Source organism: Argiope bruennichi, chromosome 3, assembly GCF_947563725.1.
Source record: "Argiope bruennichi chromosome 3, qqArgBrue1.1, whole genome shotgun sequence".
Classification (NCBI taxonomy): domain Eukaryota; kingdom Metazoa; phylum Arthropoda; class Arachnida; order Araneae; family Araneidae; genus Argiope; species Argiope bruennichi.
In genome coordinates, this window is record NC_079153.1 from 79,967,264 (window position 1) to 79,989,182 (window position 21,919).

Here is a 21,919-nt window from a genome sequence, read left to right on the forward strand (position 1 = left end):
TGTTCCTGACAGGCCCGACTGCTTTGATAGCCATTTTGTTGTTGTTGTTTGTATAGTTTCTCCAACCAGCTTTTTAACATTTTCTTTGTTAAAAAGGTGGCCATCAGACATTCTTTCGAGAACAACAGTCTGCTTGTATGATGACTGTGGCTTCAGCATATGTTTTTGTTCGTGTCGCTTCTTTTCTTGTCTCTTCAGCATCTCTTCCCTCCTTTTTTCGTAGAAGGTTACGTAAGTCCCCAAGGAGGGCAAAGTCCTTTACCCTTTTATCATCATTTAGTCTTAACTTATGGTTTGCTTTTTTCCCCTTCAAAAGTACCGAATGTTCAGCAAAAAGAAAGTCTCTTTTGTAAACCGCAGTATTTTTCACTGCTTCGGTAGCCCCTTTTTGCTGTTTTCTGTTATGGGTTTGTCCGCCAGCTGCGAGTTAACTGGATTGGGATACTGGACTTTGGTAGAAACAGAATTTTTACCAATCATAATTGCAACTCTCTCCAGAAAAATAGAGTCCTTGAGAAGAAAAAATTAAATGCTGTAGAAGAACAGACGATTTACAGTAGAAAAAAAAAAGAAAGAAAAAACGGGGCAGAGGCCTCCTAATTCTGAGAAAAGTGTGCTAAAAAAGTTCGTAATTGTACGTTCTGGATAATTTGGAATTTAAAAAAAGGGAAGAGGGAGACAGAAAAAGGGATATTTCTCTTTTGCTACAATATTTACAGGGTCCTAGCAATGGTCTTAAAGTATCCAAAACTTAAATAAAAGGAATAAGTTTGTGCTAAGTTGCTCATATTACCAGACATTTGTAAACGGTTTGTTCATCTGTTGGGTCAGCACCCAAATGCATCTTTAAATTATATTCTACCCTTCCTTTAAATTTTTTTTTTTTAAAAAAAAACCCTTTTTTAAAAGGAAAATAATTTAAATTTAAGCTAGGAATGACTTTCCTAAATGAGTACGATTCTCGGAGGAGGATAACAATCGAGGGGTAAGAAGTAAGGGGATTTAAGGAAAACGGGCATTATCTGCCAGTAAATTATGTTAGGTAACCCGGACTTAAAATGTATAAGAAAATTTTGAGAATATAACAAGATTATGTCACAGGATTACTAGTAAAGGTATAGAGAAAAAATATTAAAAATAATGCAAGGAGAATGTTATTCGTTAATAATAATAATCTTTTAATTAATCTAAGTAACTTGAACTTAAAATGTTCTTGAAATATTGAGAATGCATCGAGTTTATGCCATTGGAATATGGCATAACCTCGTTACCAGTAACCAGTAAATTAACAAAATTTTTCTGCACCAGTAACGGTGCAGAAAAAGAATAAAAAATACAGAATATTAAAAATAATTATGAGAAGGCCCCATGAAACTGAGAAATTAAAGATTGTAAAATTGAGAGGAAAAATAAAAAGAAAGAAAAAAAAAGGAGGGGGATATTAAAAAATTGAAAAGTCACTCATGCACTAACTATTAATAAAGAAAATGACAGAAGAGAAGGCAAGAGTTTTATGTATTTACAATCTCGGAATAATAGTTTACAAATAATTATAGACTGCAACCTGCTTGAATATATGAGTTTCAAGTAAATCGAATTAAGTACCCAAATGGTTAAACTGTGCGCTTGCATAAGGAGTTGGGAAAGGAAAATTACTGCCTGCTTGCACCTTCTCAATTGTCCAAAAGTTAGACAAAGAATGATAATAAAATTATAGTAGAGAGAAGAAAATCAACTTTAAAAAACTATCAACTAAACAAAGAGAAAAACACATAGTTTCCGTAAGAATACTATATATATATATATATATATATATATATATGAGTATATAAACAAGACTGACAGAAATATATTTGCACCTAATTAAAAGTCTCCATTTTTAAGATGTGACATTTTGGAGCAACAAAACAAACAAACTGCACATTATTTCAGAAATATACAAAATATTTACTTGAAGGAAATATTAAAATGCTCAGAGAACATAAATAAGTAAAAATAAAGGATATAAAATAATAGTTGAAGTATATTAACAATGTATATATGATATTGAGCAAATGCTCTGTTTACTCACGAGGGAGGCGGGAATGGGGGGAAAGTTAGACAATGGTTGCATGAGTAGCAATTTTTTTAAAAAATTATATAAAATTAACAAAATTTTCAAGGATAATTATCTGGGCATGATTTTATTGGATATCGTACATAGTTTTATTCATCTTTCAGATTTTTAAAAAAGTCATAATAGTTTTTTTAGTTATAGAAAGCGAAACAGAAATAATTCAATAACTATAGTTGTTTTTCTCGGTAGACTTTCAGAAAAAAAAATTGTTGCAGGGGAACTACAAAGAGCAAATGAACATATTGCATACCAAAATACTCTTGAATGTACCCTCTATGTGTGTAAAAAATGATGAAAAATAATGATTAATTAAGACGATGTGGGGGGATAGTGAAAGTTAGAAAAGTGACTATGCAGTTGAGTTTGCATTTCAGCATTATTAAAAAATTGCTGAAAAGTCTCAAAGGAAAAAACTTTGTACATTAGTACACATAAATTAGCACACTATTATCCAGCAGTATTAGGAGTCATTTATCCTGGCCGTTCAATGTTTTTCTTAGCCTGACATCATCAAGGGAGGCATCTCATGGGTTTGAATGGAAAAATATAAAAAAATGTTCAAAACACAACAAAGTTTCACTATAGAATTCACTTCTGCAATTAATATTTTATAGAACGCTTGCACTTATGAAGAAGTGTTTGCTAAGAATGAAGCAAATAAATCACAAACACATAAAAAGTTACGGCTACTTACCGGAGCTTGCTCTTGTATGTCCTTCCTCTTAGACAGACTGACCTTTAGTCATAAATCAGAAAAAAAAATCATGTTCCAGGTCTCCAAGCCAGATTATTTATATTTTTAGTTCTTGCCATTTTTTTATTTACATTGATGCTATTACCTCACGCATACTTGCATCATTAACTACTCAGCATTTAAGAAGCTTTTTTAAAAAACTAAATATTAAGATTTGTCTATTATCATATAAAATCAAAGTATCATTTATAATAAATATATGCGCTCAAACTTTCAACTGCTCAAATTATTTGCAATGTTTTCTTAATTATAATTAGATATAAATATCTATAAACAATATTTAAGTACTACTTTAAAATGCAAAAAAGAGTGTATATTAAATATGCTGATGAAGTATATTTGAATTTCAAGTGAAATAAACACGAGAATAATTGTATCAAAGTATACAAATAAGTTATTTCAATAATGTACATTACTTCTTTAATGAAAAAATATGCTTTATTATCTTTAATATTAGAACAATGTTTTTATAATCATCTTGGATTGTTATTTTATGAAAGAATTTAAACACTTTTCAGAATGTATTAAAAACAAACAGCTGCACATATATCAAAACAAAACATTTCTATCAAATCAAACTTTTAACAAATGAGAATAAAACTTGTGAAATGTGATGAAAATGCCCAAAAGTTGGCCCCAATAAAAGTCATTTTAGTAAGGCAAAACAAAAATAAACAATCTTTATGCACCCTTGTTATCACAGTGAGATCAACATTTTCTGTAAGGATCTTACTTTAATATCAACTTTTAGAATGCAAGTCAAACAGACCTTTAAATCCAATTCTAAAATCATAATTTTAATTTAAAAATTACACTTCATGCTATACAGATTTTTAAAAAAAATCTGTAAAATGCTTTGAAAAAAACAACAAATGTAATCCACTGAAATAATAAAGTTGCAAACTTAACATAAAGTACACAAAACAATTTTTTAACTATGTTTGCTAGAAGCCATAAATTTTTAAAATTTATAACAAACAAGAAGTGTTGAAATTTTGCAACTAAAACAAATCAAATCCTTTCAAAAATTCCTGCTTAGCATCTTTCAAAAATATACATGTAAATGCAAGAACATTTTACATTCGTTTTCCTAAATGCTGTAGAAACTACAATATAAAAATTTTTTATGAAAATTTCAAACAAAAAAAATAATAAATGCATCTTGAAAAATTATATCCATACAAATTTTTCATTTTAATTTTCGTCAAAAGCATTGCATGTGCGTCTTAAGAAAAACTCCTTAAATCTATTTATATTACTCGCATATAAAACAGTTTCATAATAAAATGCTTTAATGCATAAAAATAAATTATTTCCCAAAAATATAATAAATTTATTATTTTGACTTGCATTCCTAAAACAAATACAAAATATGACACAGGAATGTATAAATAAGTTATCATCTACATAGTATACATATTTGTATGTTAGTCAACACCATTCTAAAACTAGCTAAAAAAAATCTTGAAATAGTTAAATTGATTGTTTCAGTACCATCTGCTTACCAAGAGAACAGTTACAGACAGTCTGCTTCTATTTGTTATAAATGAAATCGTGCAAAGCTATCTTTCAAAAATAAAACTTCAAAGGAAGTTATTGGACATATTCATGGAAAGAGAGGCACTAAATGAATAGAAATATACCTTATTATATATTTTGTTTCTGAAACAATCATATGCAGATTTCAAATTTGAGATGTTCTTCTGATAAACCATTAAAATGAAGTTAGCACTGTTTGAGAAAGATGAAGCTCCCAATTTTTGAAATTTGTTTTAAGTATTTACTATTAAAATATTTAAAATAACATGCATTAGCAAAAAAAATCCTTAAAGATACTAAAATTATAAATATTTATGTACCACAAAAATATTTTAATTGATTAAAATAAATCATTACTTTTGTTTTCAATTCACCTCACTTATTGGGTATGCAAATTACAAAAAAGTAAGTAGAAATAAAAGACGTTTGTTCATTGCACAAAATTATTCTAAGTACTTTGAGATAAATAGATTTAAATAAACAGAAATGGATACATTTGTTCTTGAAGCATTTTTAAAGTATACCAAGAGTATTCAATAACAAAATTAAAATAGAATGAATAATTTTTAGTACTATAGATCAAAACATGGAGTTATTAATAACAAATATAAAAACTTTCAATATAATTACAAATATACCTAGTCAAATTCACCAAAATTATGATAAAACTCATATATTCCACTTCCATATTGTGTTATTTTCATATTACAAATTTGAAGCATTTTTAAAGTATACCAAGAGTATTCAATAACAAAATTAAAATAGAATGAATAATTTTTAGTACTATAGATCAAAACATGGAGCTATTAATAACAAATATAAAAACTTTCAATATAATTACAAATATACCTAGTCAAATTCACCAAAATTATGATAAAACTCATATATTTGATTTCAATATTGTGTTATTTTCATATTACAAATTTTCAAAATTAAGTCCAATTTCATGGAAAGTATCTATCACTTTAAATAACAGTTTCAAGGTCCATCTGTAAATATTATAAAACAGAAATTTGTAAATCGTCCTAAAGGTGATCATCTGCTACATAATCACTTGAGGCTCAGTGACTGACTCCGATATTGCTTTATGTGGGAGAACCTTTCCACCATTTACATACATTTCATCCTTGACTATCACATCCTCTCCTAAAACAGAAGTATTCTCCATCCGTACCTATATTCACAAATAATAGCAATTAGCTGGAAAAGTCTACTTCTAATTTTTGTTAAAAAACTAATTACTAAGATTATAATTTTCTTTTTAATTTTAGTAATTTTATAATATTTTTCATTGTTTTAATGAAGTGCCAATTATTTGCACTATAAGCTACAAATCTTTTATCTTGGGTTTCTCTTCCATTGTCAATAAACAAGTTATAAAAGTTTGGTTTAATTTCTCCATGTTATGTAAATTTCTCTTTAAAACAAGTTTTTTTAATTAAAAAAATTGTTAATTATAATTGAAGCTTCATCTAAAAAATTATCTATGATAAGAAAATTTTATAGTTCATCCAATGGCAAACTGTTGCTCTTTCCTGCAATTTAAATGGATTATAAAAAAATTTTACAGAATCAGTAATCAAAAATTATTAAAGGCATTACATAAATTATGAATAATATTAAACAGTGATGCAAAACTTTGATGCTGAATCATTCTACTTAACTATTTTTAACTACTTTTTTATGAACATGTTTCCATTCAGCAAACAAGTTTAGGATTATTTGAAATTATTTCATCTAATGAAATGGCAGAGAATTAACAAAATGCATAGCATATTAAAAAGAACAAATATAAAGCTTGTAAAATAATATAAAAGTCTATCAAAATTTGAAGTTTAAATATATTTGCTGGAAGTGCCATTAAGACTGAACAATGGATAAGACCTAAATGAAATTTTTGGCAACATTTCTAATGAATCAACTGATGGCCAAAACTATAGAAACTAGTAGAAATATAAGCAAAGAGTTTAGTTTAAATATATGTCAGGAAGCAGCTAAATAACTATAGAGTAAAAACTGAAATAGAGAAGCATTTGAATAAGCCTTATGTAGTTGAGATATGGTTGAGCTTAGTCCTAAAAATTTCTGTGGTTGTATTAAAGAAGCAGAGTTTACTTTGTATACCTTTGAAATCAATAGAATAAAGTAGTTTGTAACATATAGTTCAAAAGCAATAAAGACATAGTAACCAGGGGGAAAAAAAACATACACCTTTGAAAAAAGCCAGTGTCTTATTCTCTAACTTTTTTTGATTACTTAAGAATAGTTTGAATATTATGTTTTAAATTATGTTTTAAATATGATGTTTAAAACAACATGCAAACAAAACTGCCATATCCTCAAAACAATGAACAATGTCACAAACTTATTAAAATAAGAGAAAAAAAACTAATTCTTGGTTATTAAAGCAATATCCATTTTTAAATTTAGAGCTAAAGATTTTTCCATTCCTCCAATAATTAGAATCTCATTAGAATAGAGAAAATGCTCTTAAAATGAAGACATCATTAATTTTATCAAATCATTATTTCATTTTTTAATTAAATTATTTTTAATTAAAATATTTAATAATCAAAATGGTCATGAATAATAAATTGTCATAAATTTTTCATAATAAGAGGTAAACTACAACATTTGTAAACATCACATTCTCATCTCAAAATATTATTAAAAGCTACCTTAGAAACAGCTATAAATTTAAATGCCTTCTGTTAGACCTAAAATTATAAAGATAATGAAGGGGATAAAGATCATGAATCTATAACACATCATTTGACAATTTAAAAAATTATAACTAATCAGAAACTTTAAATCTAAAGTTTTAGATTTAAATAATCTCATATTCATATATGACAGGATGAAAAGTAAAAACATAAACTCACCCACTGACCAACTACAGACTTCCATCCAATTATACAAGATTCAATCCATGAATGTGATTTTATATGACAGCCTTTCAAAAGTGTACATTTTCTAAGACACACTCCATCTTCAATCACAACATCAGGACCAATCACAACATTAGGGCCAATACGACAATTTTTGCCTACCTTTGCAGATGGATCCTATAATATTAACACATGAAAATGAATTCTTTAAGCTATGTAACACTGTATACTATTTCAAAAATAAGGTCTACTTTATAAGAAAAAGAAATGTGATTGAAATAGACAGACACAATATCACCGATATATCACGGAATTACCACCTTATTTCGGTACATGTGCAGGCATTGTCAAAGGTTATATAAATATATTAGCAAACATATTGTGAGCTTCATCTACCATGTTGCTTTTGCCAATTATTTTGAGCAATAGAGGAAATGTAGCTTTCTCCCTTTATATATCTATACTTATAATAAAGCTCAATGTGTGTGTGTGTGTGTGTGCGCGTGCGTGTGTGTGTGTGTGTGTGCGTGTGTGTGTGTGTTTGTTGGCGCTCTACAGGCCAGACCATTCAACCTACAGCTACCAAATTTGGCACGTGTATACCTTGGAGGCCAGAAATGTGCACCTAGGGGTTATTTTTTCGAATTTTTAATTAGAATTTTATTTATTTAAAAATTAAGCGAAATTTTGGCATGTTTCTGCTATAACTTACGAAAATATTACCGCACAAAAAAGATTTTTACATGAAGTTAAAGATCAAAAATTTATCTTTTAAATGATACCAATGTTTTAACCTTAAAATTAAATTTCTATTTTTAATGAATTTTTAAATAAATATTTTAACTATATTTTTCAACAATTTTTTTCGTACAAAATAAAAATAAAATTTAAGCTGCACGAGCACGTTTCGCATTCATGGGAAAAAATTAGCTTTTTTCAAAGTGTTGCCATCACATTGATTAAAGCTCCAACTAAAAATAAATTAAATCTTTTTGGAAATGAAATCTGCAAAAATATAATTTTCGGCACGTGTCTATAGGAAATGAAACAAATATGAAATATTATTTTTTCTAAAAAATAAATTCAAGAAAAATTATTTTATGATCTTTTACACTCTCTATATTATTAATCCAATAAATCAGTTTTATTTTAAGGCAACTTTTGTTCAATATGAACAGGATATCCATTCAAATCAGGGTCACACAGCTAATTTGTAAACCTTTAGTAAGACACAGATCTGCTAAAATGGTCTAAATAGAAAATGATTATATTTTATGTAACTTGATTCAATAAATGCTCTAATAAATAACGAATTTTTGATTTTACATAAAGCTTCTGCTGTGGAAATCACGTTTCACAAAATGTTCTTGAAACACTAATATTTTAAATAAAAAGAGTTGATTTCAAATCAACTAAATCAATCATTTAAACTGACTGATTTATGAAAATTTGAATATCACTATTCGATAAAAAAAGGATAATTTTAGATTTTCCATCGATCGTTTCAAAGAAAATACGCCAATCAGTGAACAGGTTTCTCAAGATTAATTGGCCTAAGATTATGAAAATGTTGAGTTTTTCTAAATTTTTAACATTTAAAACTTCATAAATAAGTCTTAGTTGATCGTGGAAAATAGAAACATTCATTCATTTATTTAAAATTGGGTGTGTCCAGAATATTTCTCAGAATATGATACCTTACTGCATTAAATTTAGACTTCATAATTTTTGAAATATATTTATAGGCCGGAACAAAGTATTATTATTGATTTCATTTCAATCCTTTTGAAAGCAAAACTAAAAACTGAATTTTATGTTGAATCTGAGAAATTTTTGTTGAATTATTGTTTGAGATATTACATAAATTATGAAAAATACTTTGTAGTTCACATAAGACTTAAATACCGAGCGATTTTGTTCGCAATACTCGTATTCAATAATAATAATAATAAATAAATAACAATAAAAATGATAAATAAAATAAAAAGCTTGGTTTTATTAAAAAGTATCTTTATATTAATTGCAATTTCATCATTTCCACTTTAAATTAAAGTTGAAGTTTTACCGGAAATGACAACAAATTAGGAAAATATATACAGTAAATTGAATGAAACGATCTAAACAATAGTATAAGTTTGGTATGACTATCAAAATTTGAAGATTAAAAATGTTTTGTTTGAGAATATATTAAGAGACCAGTTACTTAAAATATTTAATTGAAAATTGTAGCGAGCGGTAATACTGGCGAACCGTCTGGTCGCCAAAGGCGGCTAGTAAAAGTAATAATTCAAAGTAATATAATAGATAGAATTTGAAATTTAAATGCTTTTAATATAGAGTAAATAAAAAGCGCTATATGATTTGTTAGAACATTTTGATATTTACAGCCTCCAGTTTACTAAGTGGTTTTCAAATTACACTAAGCTCTGTTTTACATAAGATGCCAAGATGTTTGTATTACATTTGCAGTTGTTGAGGATTTATCCCAGACAACTTCAGTTGATGTTTTTTTTTTTTTTTTTTTTTAATTTTTCAGTGATTAATTGAGAGGGCTGCAAATATCAATAAATACCAAATTATCATTATTTCATCTTATAATAATATCATATACGAGTATATTCATAATTTTAAAAAAACAATTAGCCAAACTGCAAAGGACAAGTGGTTCTGAATGATTATTATTTAAACACTCTCCACTACATTATACATATTCAGAGTAAAGCAGTAATCTTTTACAGGACCAAAGCAAATTTCAGTGATAGTCTAGGAAGTTTTCTATTGGGAAATATTTGGGATTTCAACCACTCATCCACAGAAATCTGACTTAGTCTATAAGAACAAATTTGATGGGTGATTATTTAGAATAGCACATAAAAAGGATCAGACTCTAGTAATTTGTTGGAGAAGGGGACTCTGTACAAGTCGTCTACAAATTTGAAAAATTATATCACTAATTTTTCATAACTCAGTTTTATTTTGAATAAAATTTAATATTATTTTTTAATTAATATGAATAAATTTTTCTAAATGTTAAAATTTGCACAAAATTATTCAAATTAACATTCTTACTAATAAAACGTTCCCAAGGGTATATTCAGCATGATGGAGTTTGTGTGGTTCTTTCAGTTTCATGTGGTGAAGATAATAGCACATTCCAGTCAAAAAATCTTTTGGTTGACCAACATCCATCCAAAATCCTTGCAGTTCATATGCATACAACTGTTTACACTCTACCATTTCAGGAAAAATTTCTTTTTCAATAGATGTAGGTTTAAGCTGAAAACATGAATTCAATTATTTCAATTATTAAAAAGAGTAAAAAAAAATCATTAGACATATAAATATTTAGTTATTAGTATCTTTACTACTATTAAGATCATTCAGATAAAGAGGAATAAAGTTACGGAAAAGTCATGATTCAACAGAATTAAATAGCTGAAACTATATGATCAATGAACAGCATGTCTTCACAAAATTGTAATGAAATAAATACAGTTTTAAAAAAAATGTAAACAAATATTTAATTTCTATTACATTCTAAACATTTACCTGGATATAAAATTATGCATTATAAAAGATGGTCAGATTAAACATGAAAACAGACAAAAAATGATCTCTATATTGATCTCTAAAACAGGATGGCTACAGAAATAATTTTTTAAAAAATCCTGATTCTTTCCCTGATTAAACTTACAACAATTTCCTGACTTAGGCTACTAATTATATTAGTTTCCTGGCTTTCTCCTGACTCAGAATATATATATACAATATATATTACTAAAATCCTTTTTATGAATTATTCAATATGATATATATATATATATTGTTACAAATCTGTAATGCTGCTTTCCAGCACAGTTAGTTCAATCACTGGAAAGACCATTTTATTATCAGCTTTGTTGGATGCTGATCGGGTGCTGAGTCAGTGATCCCACAGCTTGGCGACAAACTTGGTGACAGAATAGATAATACTGGAATCTTCCAGAATTTTAGAGATTGAGTTAATAAGAAGCAAGATATCCCTGATTATTCCCAGAAGCTTTTCTGTATGCCTAAATTTGCACTTTCACTTGCTCTGAGTGAAGGAATCATAAGTTGGCAAGCCAAGCAAATTCTTTTAAAAGATACCTAAATACCCTTTCCTAAATTGAAACATGTAAAGAAATCTCTATCAGAATCTCACACTATATAATTATTGTTATAAATATTTCTGTCGCTTTTTCGCTTTTCTGCTCTTTTATTGCTTTTGGGTGGACGCCAGTTCGTACATGCTTCTTGTAGATAAATTATACCTCCCAAGATGGAATAAAGCAAAGTTTTAAAATTGTAAACATGTTTTCTCTATTTGGCCATGAAATTGCTAAAAAATATGTGTTTACATCTATATATATATGTATATATATTTCATATTGAACCATACCATATTTGGTGTATATTTGGTGGTACAAGTATACATCATATTTGGTATATATACATATACACCAATATTTATATATGGTATATTTCATATACCATATGTATATATATATTTGGTTATTAAATTTAATTTTTAAAAAATGAAATGAATATCTGAAAAAGTTTATTAAAACAATACATTGTATTTCTTTCTATTATACAAAAACATTTATGTAAATATTGTGTTTTATTCACTTTTTAATGAGCAGATAACTTGCACTAACCCAGCAAATATGAGGTTCAGCCAATATTGTTTTAAATATTTAATAAAGATTATAGTAAGCATTTTTATTGCAATTGATGGTAAAATGGTGACAAAAAAAAAAAAAAAAAAAAAAAAAAGCTTTAATAAACACCAAATGAGTTTAAAACAATATTATTTGTTAATTCTATATTTAGACCATTGCTTCTAACAACATTAATGAATAGTTTTCTGATTTGAGTTAAAGAAAATTTTCATTTCTCAGCCAGCAATCATCTGAATATCTAGGAAATGCATCTGTTAACCCTACAGTGTTTTTTTAAAATAATAATGATGTATCCAGCAATAGTACATGAAGAAAAATGGGAAGACAAACTGAACGAGAATCTGTCAATGTGAAAAGAAAAGCTGATCATGAGGCAACTATGTTGACAGCAAAACATGAAAAATTGAATCAATATGAATGAATATGAATTGAATCAATGAATAGATATTGGAAATATCTATATTATATAGGGAATATTGGAAATATGAGCAAAAAATGTTTTCATTGTGGGCTTTGAGTTTTGAATCAGAAATAGGTCGATCAGCAACTATATGTTGTCATTACGGAAAGATTAAGCTTCCAACTTTGAATGAATGACCAGTAGAGTTTTAAAACTCGCTCTATCCTCTGCTCTGTGAATTTTCACACTTGGAAACTAAGGAATATCCTACATGATCGAGACAAACATCCTACCGTATCCCTGTACAGTATCAAATATCTACAGTACTGGACAATGTTACTCAGTTCTGTAACAAGAATTGATCTGCAGGAAGAGTAAAATAAAATGACTTTTAATTTAGAAACCTACAGAAAAGCCGAAAAGATGATTAAAAAATCATTTTTGCCTTCGCAAAATTTGTTTAAATATTAATTTTCCTAAAAGCAAGATATCATTTTTCTTAGTTAAAACTCCAATGAGTTATTTTGTCAAATCATCTAGTGATTACCAATAAACCATCAAGTCTAAAATGAAGTGAATCATTTCATTTCTTCTTTTCAGATGTGATATACTAAATATGAGTTGCTTGGTAAATTATAAAAGAAAAAATAGAAAAGGGGAAAAAATCTTACCTCTATGCGATTTAAAACAGATGGATTCAATATATATAATCCAGCATTGATACGATTGGAAACAAATTCTTGAGGTTTTTCAACAAACCGATCAACTTTCCCATGCTCATCATACACTACAACACCATATTTTGAAGGTTCCTCAACTCGTGTCACCTGCAAAAGAAACAAACCTTTTAATTTAGCAACTGAAGGAGGAGATGGGGATATGCAAACATATTCAATTCTTCATTTATACCTGAAATAACACTTACTACAATGGTGCCTTCTTGCCCATGATGTTTGTGAAAAGTAATCATATCTTTGAATGGGAAATCACAAACTATATCACTATTCAATACAAAAAATGGTTCATCTCCTTCTAATTCCTTTCTGGCCAATGCCAAAGGTCCAGCTGTGCCCAGAGGTTCAAATTCTTGTGATATACTAATCTTTATACCTAACTGTAACAAAAAAAAAGTTTAACATAATAAATCAATAAAAAATTAGTTATTATTAATTTAAAATACAAAATAAATTGTTATCAAAAATTTCTAAAACTTTTATTTTTATTGTACAAATTTTAAAATGCAGAAAGTAGATAGATTCATACAACTCTATTTTATTAACCAAAAATTTATTTATATTTTTTATGAAAGTTCCCTTTATTTAAAAGAAAACTATCTTCTTTTGCTTTTTTAATAGAAAGAATTTGAAATTTTTTTATAGAATAAATCATGAATTTATTTTCAGAATCCAAATGCTTTAATAAGAATTTTTAACATTATTTCTAAGTGTTAAATTTATCCAAGACACATGTAGCTAAGGAATGACAAAAACACGCATTGCTATAAAAATGAAGTAGAAAAGGAATAACACATTGGCAGAAGCCTGATAATGTAAAGAAAGAAAATGAAAAATTACTTTTTAAAATACAACATAAGTGATACTAAAAAGTTAAACTAATTCAGCATTCAGGCTAGACTGTACCTAAATTAATGCTAATTTTGAAGCTACATAAAGGCTGTTTTTTAACAGACCTTATAATTTAGAACCAGGGTCAAATGAAAAGGATACATAACATGACATTTCAAAACTTCCATATCAATGAAAAGATTTAATGAATTTAATGTTCATCATCTGTTTAAAAAGTCCACAGAAAAAAAAAGAAAAAAAAAGTCCACAGAAAAAGTCAGGTCTCAAAACTGCAACTTTAATGTTCTAAAGCTGAAACTCAACAGTAGGCCACCACAACAAGCCAAATTCTTTCAGATAATCACAACAAAAAAATAGAATAACTTGATGTGAAATGAGTTCACACATAATAATTAACAGGGAAAAACATTTACGATATGCACGTAAAAAAAAGGAAGTCTACTAATTTTTATGAGCATACTTTACAAGAATTGCATTGTAAACCTGATGTTTACAAACTACCATCAATAAGATACTCATAAAGTATAACATTTATATTGTAAATAATGAAACAGTTTTCTTCTATCACAAAACCTAACAAATTAACCATGGATTGTCACTTGTTAACTTGTGATGTACAGCTGCATTCCTTAATTTTTGCTTAACTTAAAATGGAAGGATAAGTTAAATAAAATACAATAATGAAAGTATTTGCTAATAAAATGTTATTGAAAGAAAAATAAATTATCAAAATATTTATTCATAAAACTGTACACAGTAAAATCCTCCATAAAAAAGTAGGATTTTGTGAATTTCGTTAGTGTTAATAAACCATAAAATATTTTAAATGCAAAAAAAAAAAAAAGCCTTACACAATCAAATGTCAAGAATTACCAAAAAAAACATACATATAGTAACTAACCTTTGCTTCATCTTGTTTTATTTCTCGTTCTAGCATTTCAGCTCTATAACTTACAGCCAAGATAACATGATTCACTCCAGCCTAAATTAAGTAAAGAATGAGATAAAGGAACAGAAAATAAATATAGCTTATAATAAAGCTTCAGCAAATATGTAACTTTCTGCTTGACAGATAAAAATAGCACACAAATTAAACAGTTTTAGCATTATGAATATATATATAAATATATACAGTAGCTAATATAAAAATGACTAAACAGCAACAATATATAAAAAAGTTTCTGAATAATTTTAAATAAGTTAGCCATGTACAGTAGTTGCGCATAATAAGGTCACCACAGAATTTAAGAATTTTTATGACATTAGTTGATAGATAACAAGAACCGAAATAACTACAACTAAATTTTTATCACATAAAAGGAGAATATATATAAATTATTATAAATTCTATAATTTATTTATCAATATTTTCTAGAATTTATTTCAAAAGAAACTATTAAAAAATTCATTAATTGTTGTTTATTGACAATTATTACTTGACAGTTCACTTACATATTGTTCATAATCGTATTGTATTTTAAAAACTTGTTGAACTATGAAAATATCAAGTACTTGCCTCATTTTGGCATTGTTTAGATAATTTTTTTCAAAACATTCATTCCAACTGAAATCATCAGCATTTACAGCCTGGTCCTGCTTATATAACAGTATCACAAAGTCCCACATCTACCATTGTTACCACTACTAAATTGTTTTCATCAATGGATATCCATTCATTATACATTTTTTTTCAGAGAATTTAATGAATGCTTTTCATCAAATGTTTCACAGAAGTCGACAAAAAAAAATATCTGTTTATTTTAGATCATATTTAATTCCAAGAGCTTGTTAAGGGATACACCATTTCCAGAAGAATTATTTTTATACTAATTTTGTCATTTATCTTCATTGCATTTAAAACTCTCTAATATTTTGGCATGCATTTCATGTCAGCAGTGTGCTTTTAAAGCAAGAATTATTCCTTGATTACAAAGACATTAAAAACGTCCATTGATAGGTAAAAATATTACATTGATGTATTTTAAAGGCACATTAAAAACATGGATGATGCAGGTGGCTATCAGAAGCATAATTTTGTGATTTAGTTGGCTGTCTTATTTCAGAAGTCAGTTGTTGAATAGGGCAATATCATGTCATTCAATCAGAAGTGTTTGCAAAAATATCGACCGGAAGACGTCTCCCCCCTCCCCTGGTTTTTTATTTTCACTCACAACTAAAAAAATTTTTATCTATAATCATGCAGATACAACATAGTATAATCACATGCTCCTTTGAAGTTTTAAGACCTTTGGTATTTACACCTTCAAAAAGATATACAAGCCTTGGTATGGCTCTGCACTATAGTCCACTACCATCTACCATTAAGCACATCTTTTAAGTCATAAGACACACTGAGTTTCAGTCACTCTTTTTTTTTTTATCCAATGGTTCACTAGCTGACTTATGTCTTCCATTAATTTGTTTGAAAATGGCATTTTCTCAAATGTTGAAACCAGCCATCTGTAGCAACAAATTCCTTTCGGCCCATTTCATAATTCGTCAAAATTTTACTAAGAGACTGTGAAATTTTCAACTTTGCCACCGTGTTACATCAACTCATTTTAAGTAAACTTTCATACTTGGTAAGACATTCAATTTTGACTTTAACACTCAAAACAGGGTGGTTTCTTTCTTTTTTTTTTCTTTTTTTTTGTTGTTGTTGTTGTTTCATTCTTATTTAAATGTAAGCAACAATGGTTTATGGCTATTCACAGACAACCTGGCAGAGAAGATGTCCATTTAAACCAGTACTTTGAACCTCATCCCTGCCCATGGAATGGATTGCCTTCAAAGTCGAGGAAGTGACAGATCCCCATTCTGAAATGCTCTGCATACTGCATGATAATAATAGCTAAAGATTTCTGTTCCTCTCACGCGAAGAGTGAAATTCCCTGAATGACAAATAATAATCATTAAGGCCAAGAGAAAATGAAGCATCAGTGATTCTCTATTTTAAAGCTGATAACATTAAACAATGTAGTGATCACACTAAATGAATACCTTTATATACACTTGAACTGAATCAAACCAGACATTTTTTTATAATGTAAAGCAAATCATAATATTAATCACAATCATATTAAGATTATTTGTCAGCACTGATCGCCAGGAACATATTTGAATTGGCCAATATGAGAGACATTTTCTTTTTTCAAAACAAACAACAGATTCCAAGAAAAATCAATCAGCATAGATGAAACGTTATTGAGAAGAGAAAATATACTCTCAGATATATATTAATCAAATATTGTTTCAAAATATTTTAGTAACCTTTTCAACTTTTAAGAATGGAAAAACATAAGAAGAAAAGAAACTTTAAAGCTATTACTGAAATCTAATCTTATTTTTAATACACAGAAATATAAGAATTTTACAAACAGAGAATAAAGAATTTGATTTCAAGACGTTCACACAAGTTGTTTAGCTCATTTTACTTTAAATAAGAGAAAATAAATCACCTAAGTTATTTAGCTCATTCTACTTTTGATACCATGAATAAAAGTTATATTATACTTTAAAAATTACCTTATATTGAGTGCATTTTATATATATATAAAATGCACTCAATATATATATATATATATATCTTTAATATATATATATATATATATATATATATATATATATATATATATATCTTTAACAAGTACACTTATCAAGTAAATAAACCATTTAATAAAAATATACATCAATTTGAGAACTGTTGACCAATAAAAATATATATAAATCTCTTACTAATTAAATACTTTGAAAGGTTACTAGAATTATTAAACAAATCCATGTTTACAGAGCAAATGCTTTTGTCATATTTGTTTTAAATCTACTTAATCTAAGTAATAGCTAATTAAAATCTAAAAAATTCTCTTCCTAAAGCATCACAATATAAATCAGAGAATCCATAATCATTAGAAGCAGAGAAAACTAACTTCCACAAGTGCTTCTACTTGATGCAACATCATTGGCTTGTTACAAAATTCAACTAAAGGTTTTGGGCGACTCAGAGTAAGAGGGCGCAACCTTGTTCCATAACCACCAACTAAAATCAGAGCCTTCATTTTTTTTCCTTTCTTTTAAATCTAAAATCTGTAAATAAACTCAGCATAAGAAAAATATCAATGGATATATAAGCAATATTTCACAAGACATAAGAATTTAATGAAAGATAAAATCCTATATATTTCTAACCTTGATTCCCAATATATTGATTTGTTTATTAAAGTATGTATAGTTTATTTTTAAATTAAACACTAAAAAAAATAATCAATAAATAAACTTACAAACATTGGAAATATTTACAAAAAAAAAAAAAAAAAAAAAAGGACTGTGATTGGTTTGATAGAAACTAATATAATACTTCAGTTCCATATACAGTGGCTCAAAAAATTGAGAGTACACCTTACTTTTCCTTCCAACTTTCAATATAAATAACACATTCCTGGGAAGTGCAAACATGATTTTATTTTTACACATAACAAATGATTTAATTTAGAGTAAAAATAAAGAAAAATCAACGAAAAATTTCTAAATTGAAAATTTTCAGAAGCATTTTAAATAAACATACACAGAATTTTGCCTCATAAAATTGAGAATACACCAATGAAATTTTTGCAATATCACACATAGAAATAAAGTGTCACTATTAAATTGCATGTCTTTTGGCTCTTATAATGGCCTCTAAATGTCATGGTACAGATTTGACCCATTTTTGGTGGTATTTGAAAATATTTTACCCCATTCTTCTTGCACCATTTGTTTTAAATGGGTTTTGTTTCTAATTTTGTGTTTTTGAACCCCTTTTTCGGGTATGGCCCACGAATATTCAATGGCATTGATGTCGGGGTACTGTGGTGGTGTGTGTAACTGCTATTTACAATTAAAAAGACACTATATTTTGAAGTTAACGTGTATTCTGTTTGGGGTCGTTGTCTTACTGGAAAATAAAATTTCCATCTAAACCCAAATTTTTAGCACTTTCCTTTAGATTGCTGCGAAGTATATCCAAGTAAACCGTATCATTTATAATGCCATCTATAAAAATTAAATTTCCTACCCCGGATGAAGCCATGTAACCTCAAATCATCACGGAGTCACCATCATGTTTAACTGTAGGACGTAAATTTTTTGGATACAAAGCAGTATTAGGCTTTCTCCATACAGTAAGATGGTTGTCACTGCCAAAAATGTTGAGGTTATTTTCATTACTAAATATAGATTTTCTTCCAAAGGTTATTGGTCTACAATTGATGAGTTTTTGCAAACTTCAAATGCTTTTTCTGAATTTGCAAGCTGGTGAACAGCTTCTCTCTAACAATGCTACTTTTATATCCAGCTTGTTTAATGGCATTTAGCACAGTTTAAGCACTTACACTTCTGCCTATGATTTGAAAAGTTTCTGCAACAAGTTGGATGAACCATATGGTAGCAGCAATCTAAAGGAAAGTGTTAAAAATTTGGGTTTAAATGGAAATTCCATTTCCCAGCAGAACAACGACCCCAAATAGAATACACGTAACATCAAAACATGATGTAAATATTCATTGTAAACAACAGTTACACACACCACCACAGTACCCTGACATCAATGCCATTGAATATTCGTCGGGGATACTCGAAAAAGTGGTTCAAAAATACAAAATTAGAAACAAAACCCATTTAAAACAAGTGGTGCAAGAAGAATGGGGTAAAATATCTTCAGATACCACCAAAAATGGGTCGAATCGGTACCATGACGTTTAGAGGCCATTATAAGAGCCAAAAGACATGCAATTTAATAGTGACACTTTATTTCTATGTGTGATATTGCAAAAATTTCATTGGTGTATTCTCAATTTTTTGAGGCAAAATTCTGCGTATGTTTATTTAAAATGCTTCTAAAACTTTTCAATTTAGAAGTTTTTCGTTGATTTTTCTTTATTTTTACTCTAAATTAAACCATTTGTTATGTGTAAAAATAAAAACAAGTTTTCACTTCCCGTTAATGTGTTATTTATATTGAAAGTCGCATTTATCAAGTAAACGTAAGGTGTACTCTCAATTTTTTGAGCCACTGTACATATTTAGAATGATACGTTACAAAATTATACAAGCTAAGAAAAAATGTTGGTTGAAGAATCCTATTGTTAAGAATGAAAAATAGTTGAAAAAGGTTAATTTCAATACTTTCAAAGAGGGACTCCTAAAATTTCAATAATTCAAGCCATATTTTAGAAACCAAATTTATAATTGAATTTATCCAGTAAGTTCCAAAAGTTGTTTTATGCCCCTCAAAAAATCTCTTGTAAAAGTAGAAGCATTTATTATTAAATACAATTTCACAAAAATTATAATACAGCTTGATGAAGATTTTAAGTTTACATAAAATTTTGCAGACTATGTAAAGATGCATATGCAAATAATATTTTTATAACGTGTTGAAATATAAATATATACATTCAAGAACTTAATGCAATTTACAGTTTTAAAAAAACCTGCTTTAAACAATGACCAGGATAAGAATTTAAGGTAATGTATTGATCGATTTTTATAATACTTTTAGATAAACAATTTCGTGAATCTTTCTAAAAAATGCAATTGCGTTTTAGTTCAGTATATTCCATTTATTATGTACTTAAATTTTAAAAAATTTTCTTAAAAATGCAATTGTTTTTGAGTCCAACAAATTCTATTATCAATGTTTTTCATTAAATTTCGTCAGTTAGTTAAACAAATGATGAAAAAAAAGATAAAGATATTTTATTTAAAATCATTCGCTAAATAATTATTAAAATTCTTACTTTAAGCAAAATACACCTGAAACTGAAAGATATTACGGATATTCAAACGCACAATAGCACCAAAAAGTAACTGCTATAAACAGTCATCAAAGAACACACAAAATAAATTTATTTAAAAACCAGCTCATCAATTCACCCAAACCGGTGACAGCGTGTCATATCAGCTAAGAAAATCTTCATTCGTTTGATAAAAATGAATACGAAAAAAAAATGTTATAGTCATTTGATTCGAGTCAAGAAAATTTTTAAACGTAAAATTTCTCTGAATTTCACTTTTCAAAATATTTGTTCAATAGTTAAACATATAGAACTTTGAAACAATCCTCATTCTAATTTCAAATGTAAACACGGACCGACATTTAAACTTTGAGATAACTCTTTCTTCTGATTGGATCGAAAAAGCAAGCTAAGTATTTCCAAGTGTTGTGGCAACATGCAGTAAACGAATGAACTATTTACTTGTACCCACACTAGCTTTATCATTCTCTCAATAGGTTGCGATAAAACGATCACGTGATAATCCAATTTATGCATCCCGCTCTTCCGATGGATAGATATCCAGCGTGGATATGATGACGAGAAAGTTTCGTTTTCAACTGTTTTTTTCTTTCCCAGAAATGGAGATTGATTTTTGTGGTGGTGTAATAAATAGTTCTACTCCAAATATCTTTATTATACTTAATTAAACTCCGTTTCTGCTGAAAGGGGAGAATAAAATTATATGGAAATAATGAATAAAAAAGCTTTTACCAGTGGAAAGGAAACTTATGTAAAGGAAAATATTTTTATATATATATATCTGAAATTTGGAGATCAAAACAAAAAGTATAAAAGCGTTGTGGAAGTTGCATTGGGTAGGATAAAACCTGAGACCTTGTGGTTCGCAGCCGAGTAACAAGACCACCAGACAAAAGTAATTACTTGTGTCCCATATCTGTTAGCTGGCTTATAAGCTTTCACCACAGCGTCATTTGCACATAAATACGGTTTAAGTAAATTGTAATGATATTTGTGCTGTATTTTGATTATTATACAGTGAATGCTTTGAATGTATTATTATTATTTCCTATGATATTCATAACTGTTTATAGCTTTCTCTTAATACGTTCTGCGTCTCAGATTTTCATTTCGGTCTCCAGATTATTGGTAAAAAAAATTAT

At 27.9% G+C, this 21,919-nt stretch overlaps 1 protein-coding gene across 1 annotated transcript; it reads right to left on the minus strand.

Moving 5' to 3' along the window:
* Positions 1-5,133: 5,133 nt before the first annotated feature.
* On the minus strand, positions 5,134-21,129 carry LOC129964029 (mannose-1-phosphate guanyltransferase beta-A-like). Its single transcript, XM_056078693.1, has 8 exons — positions 20,760-21,129; positions 17,913-18,069; positions 14,888-14,968; positions 13,326-13,514; positions 13,072-13,227; positions 10,367-10,573; positions 7,292-7,474; positions 5,134-5,583 (listed from the first exon to the last, which is right to left on the minus strand). Exons 2-8 carry the CDS (start codon positions 18,039-18,041, stop codon positions 5,452-5,454), a joined length of 1,077 nt encoding a protein of 358 aa, XP_055934668.1. The 5' UTR covers positions 18,042-18,069; positions 20,760-21,129; the 3' UTR covers positions 5,134-5,451.
* Positions 21,130-21,919: the final 790 nt, after the last annotated feature.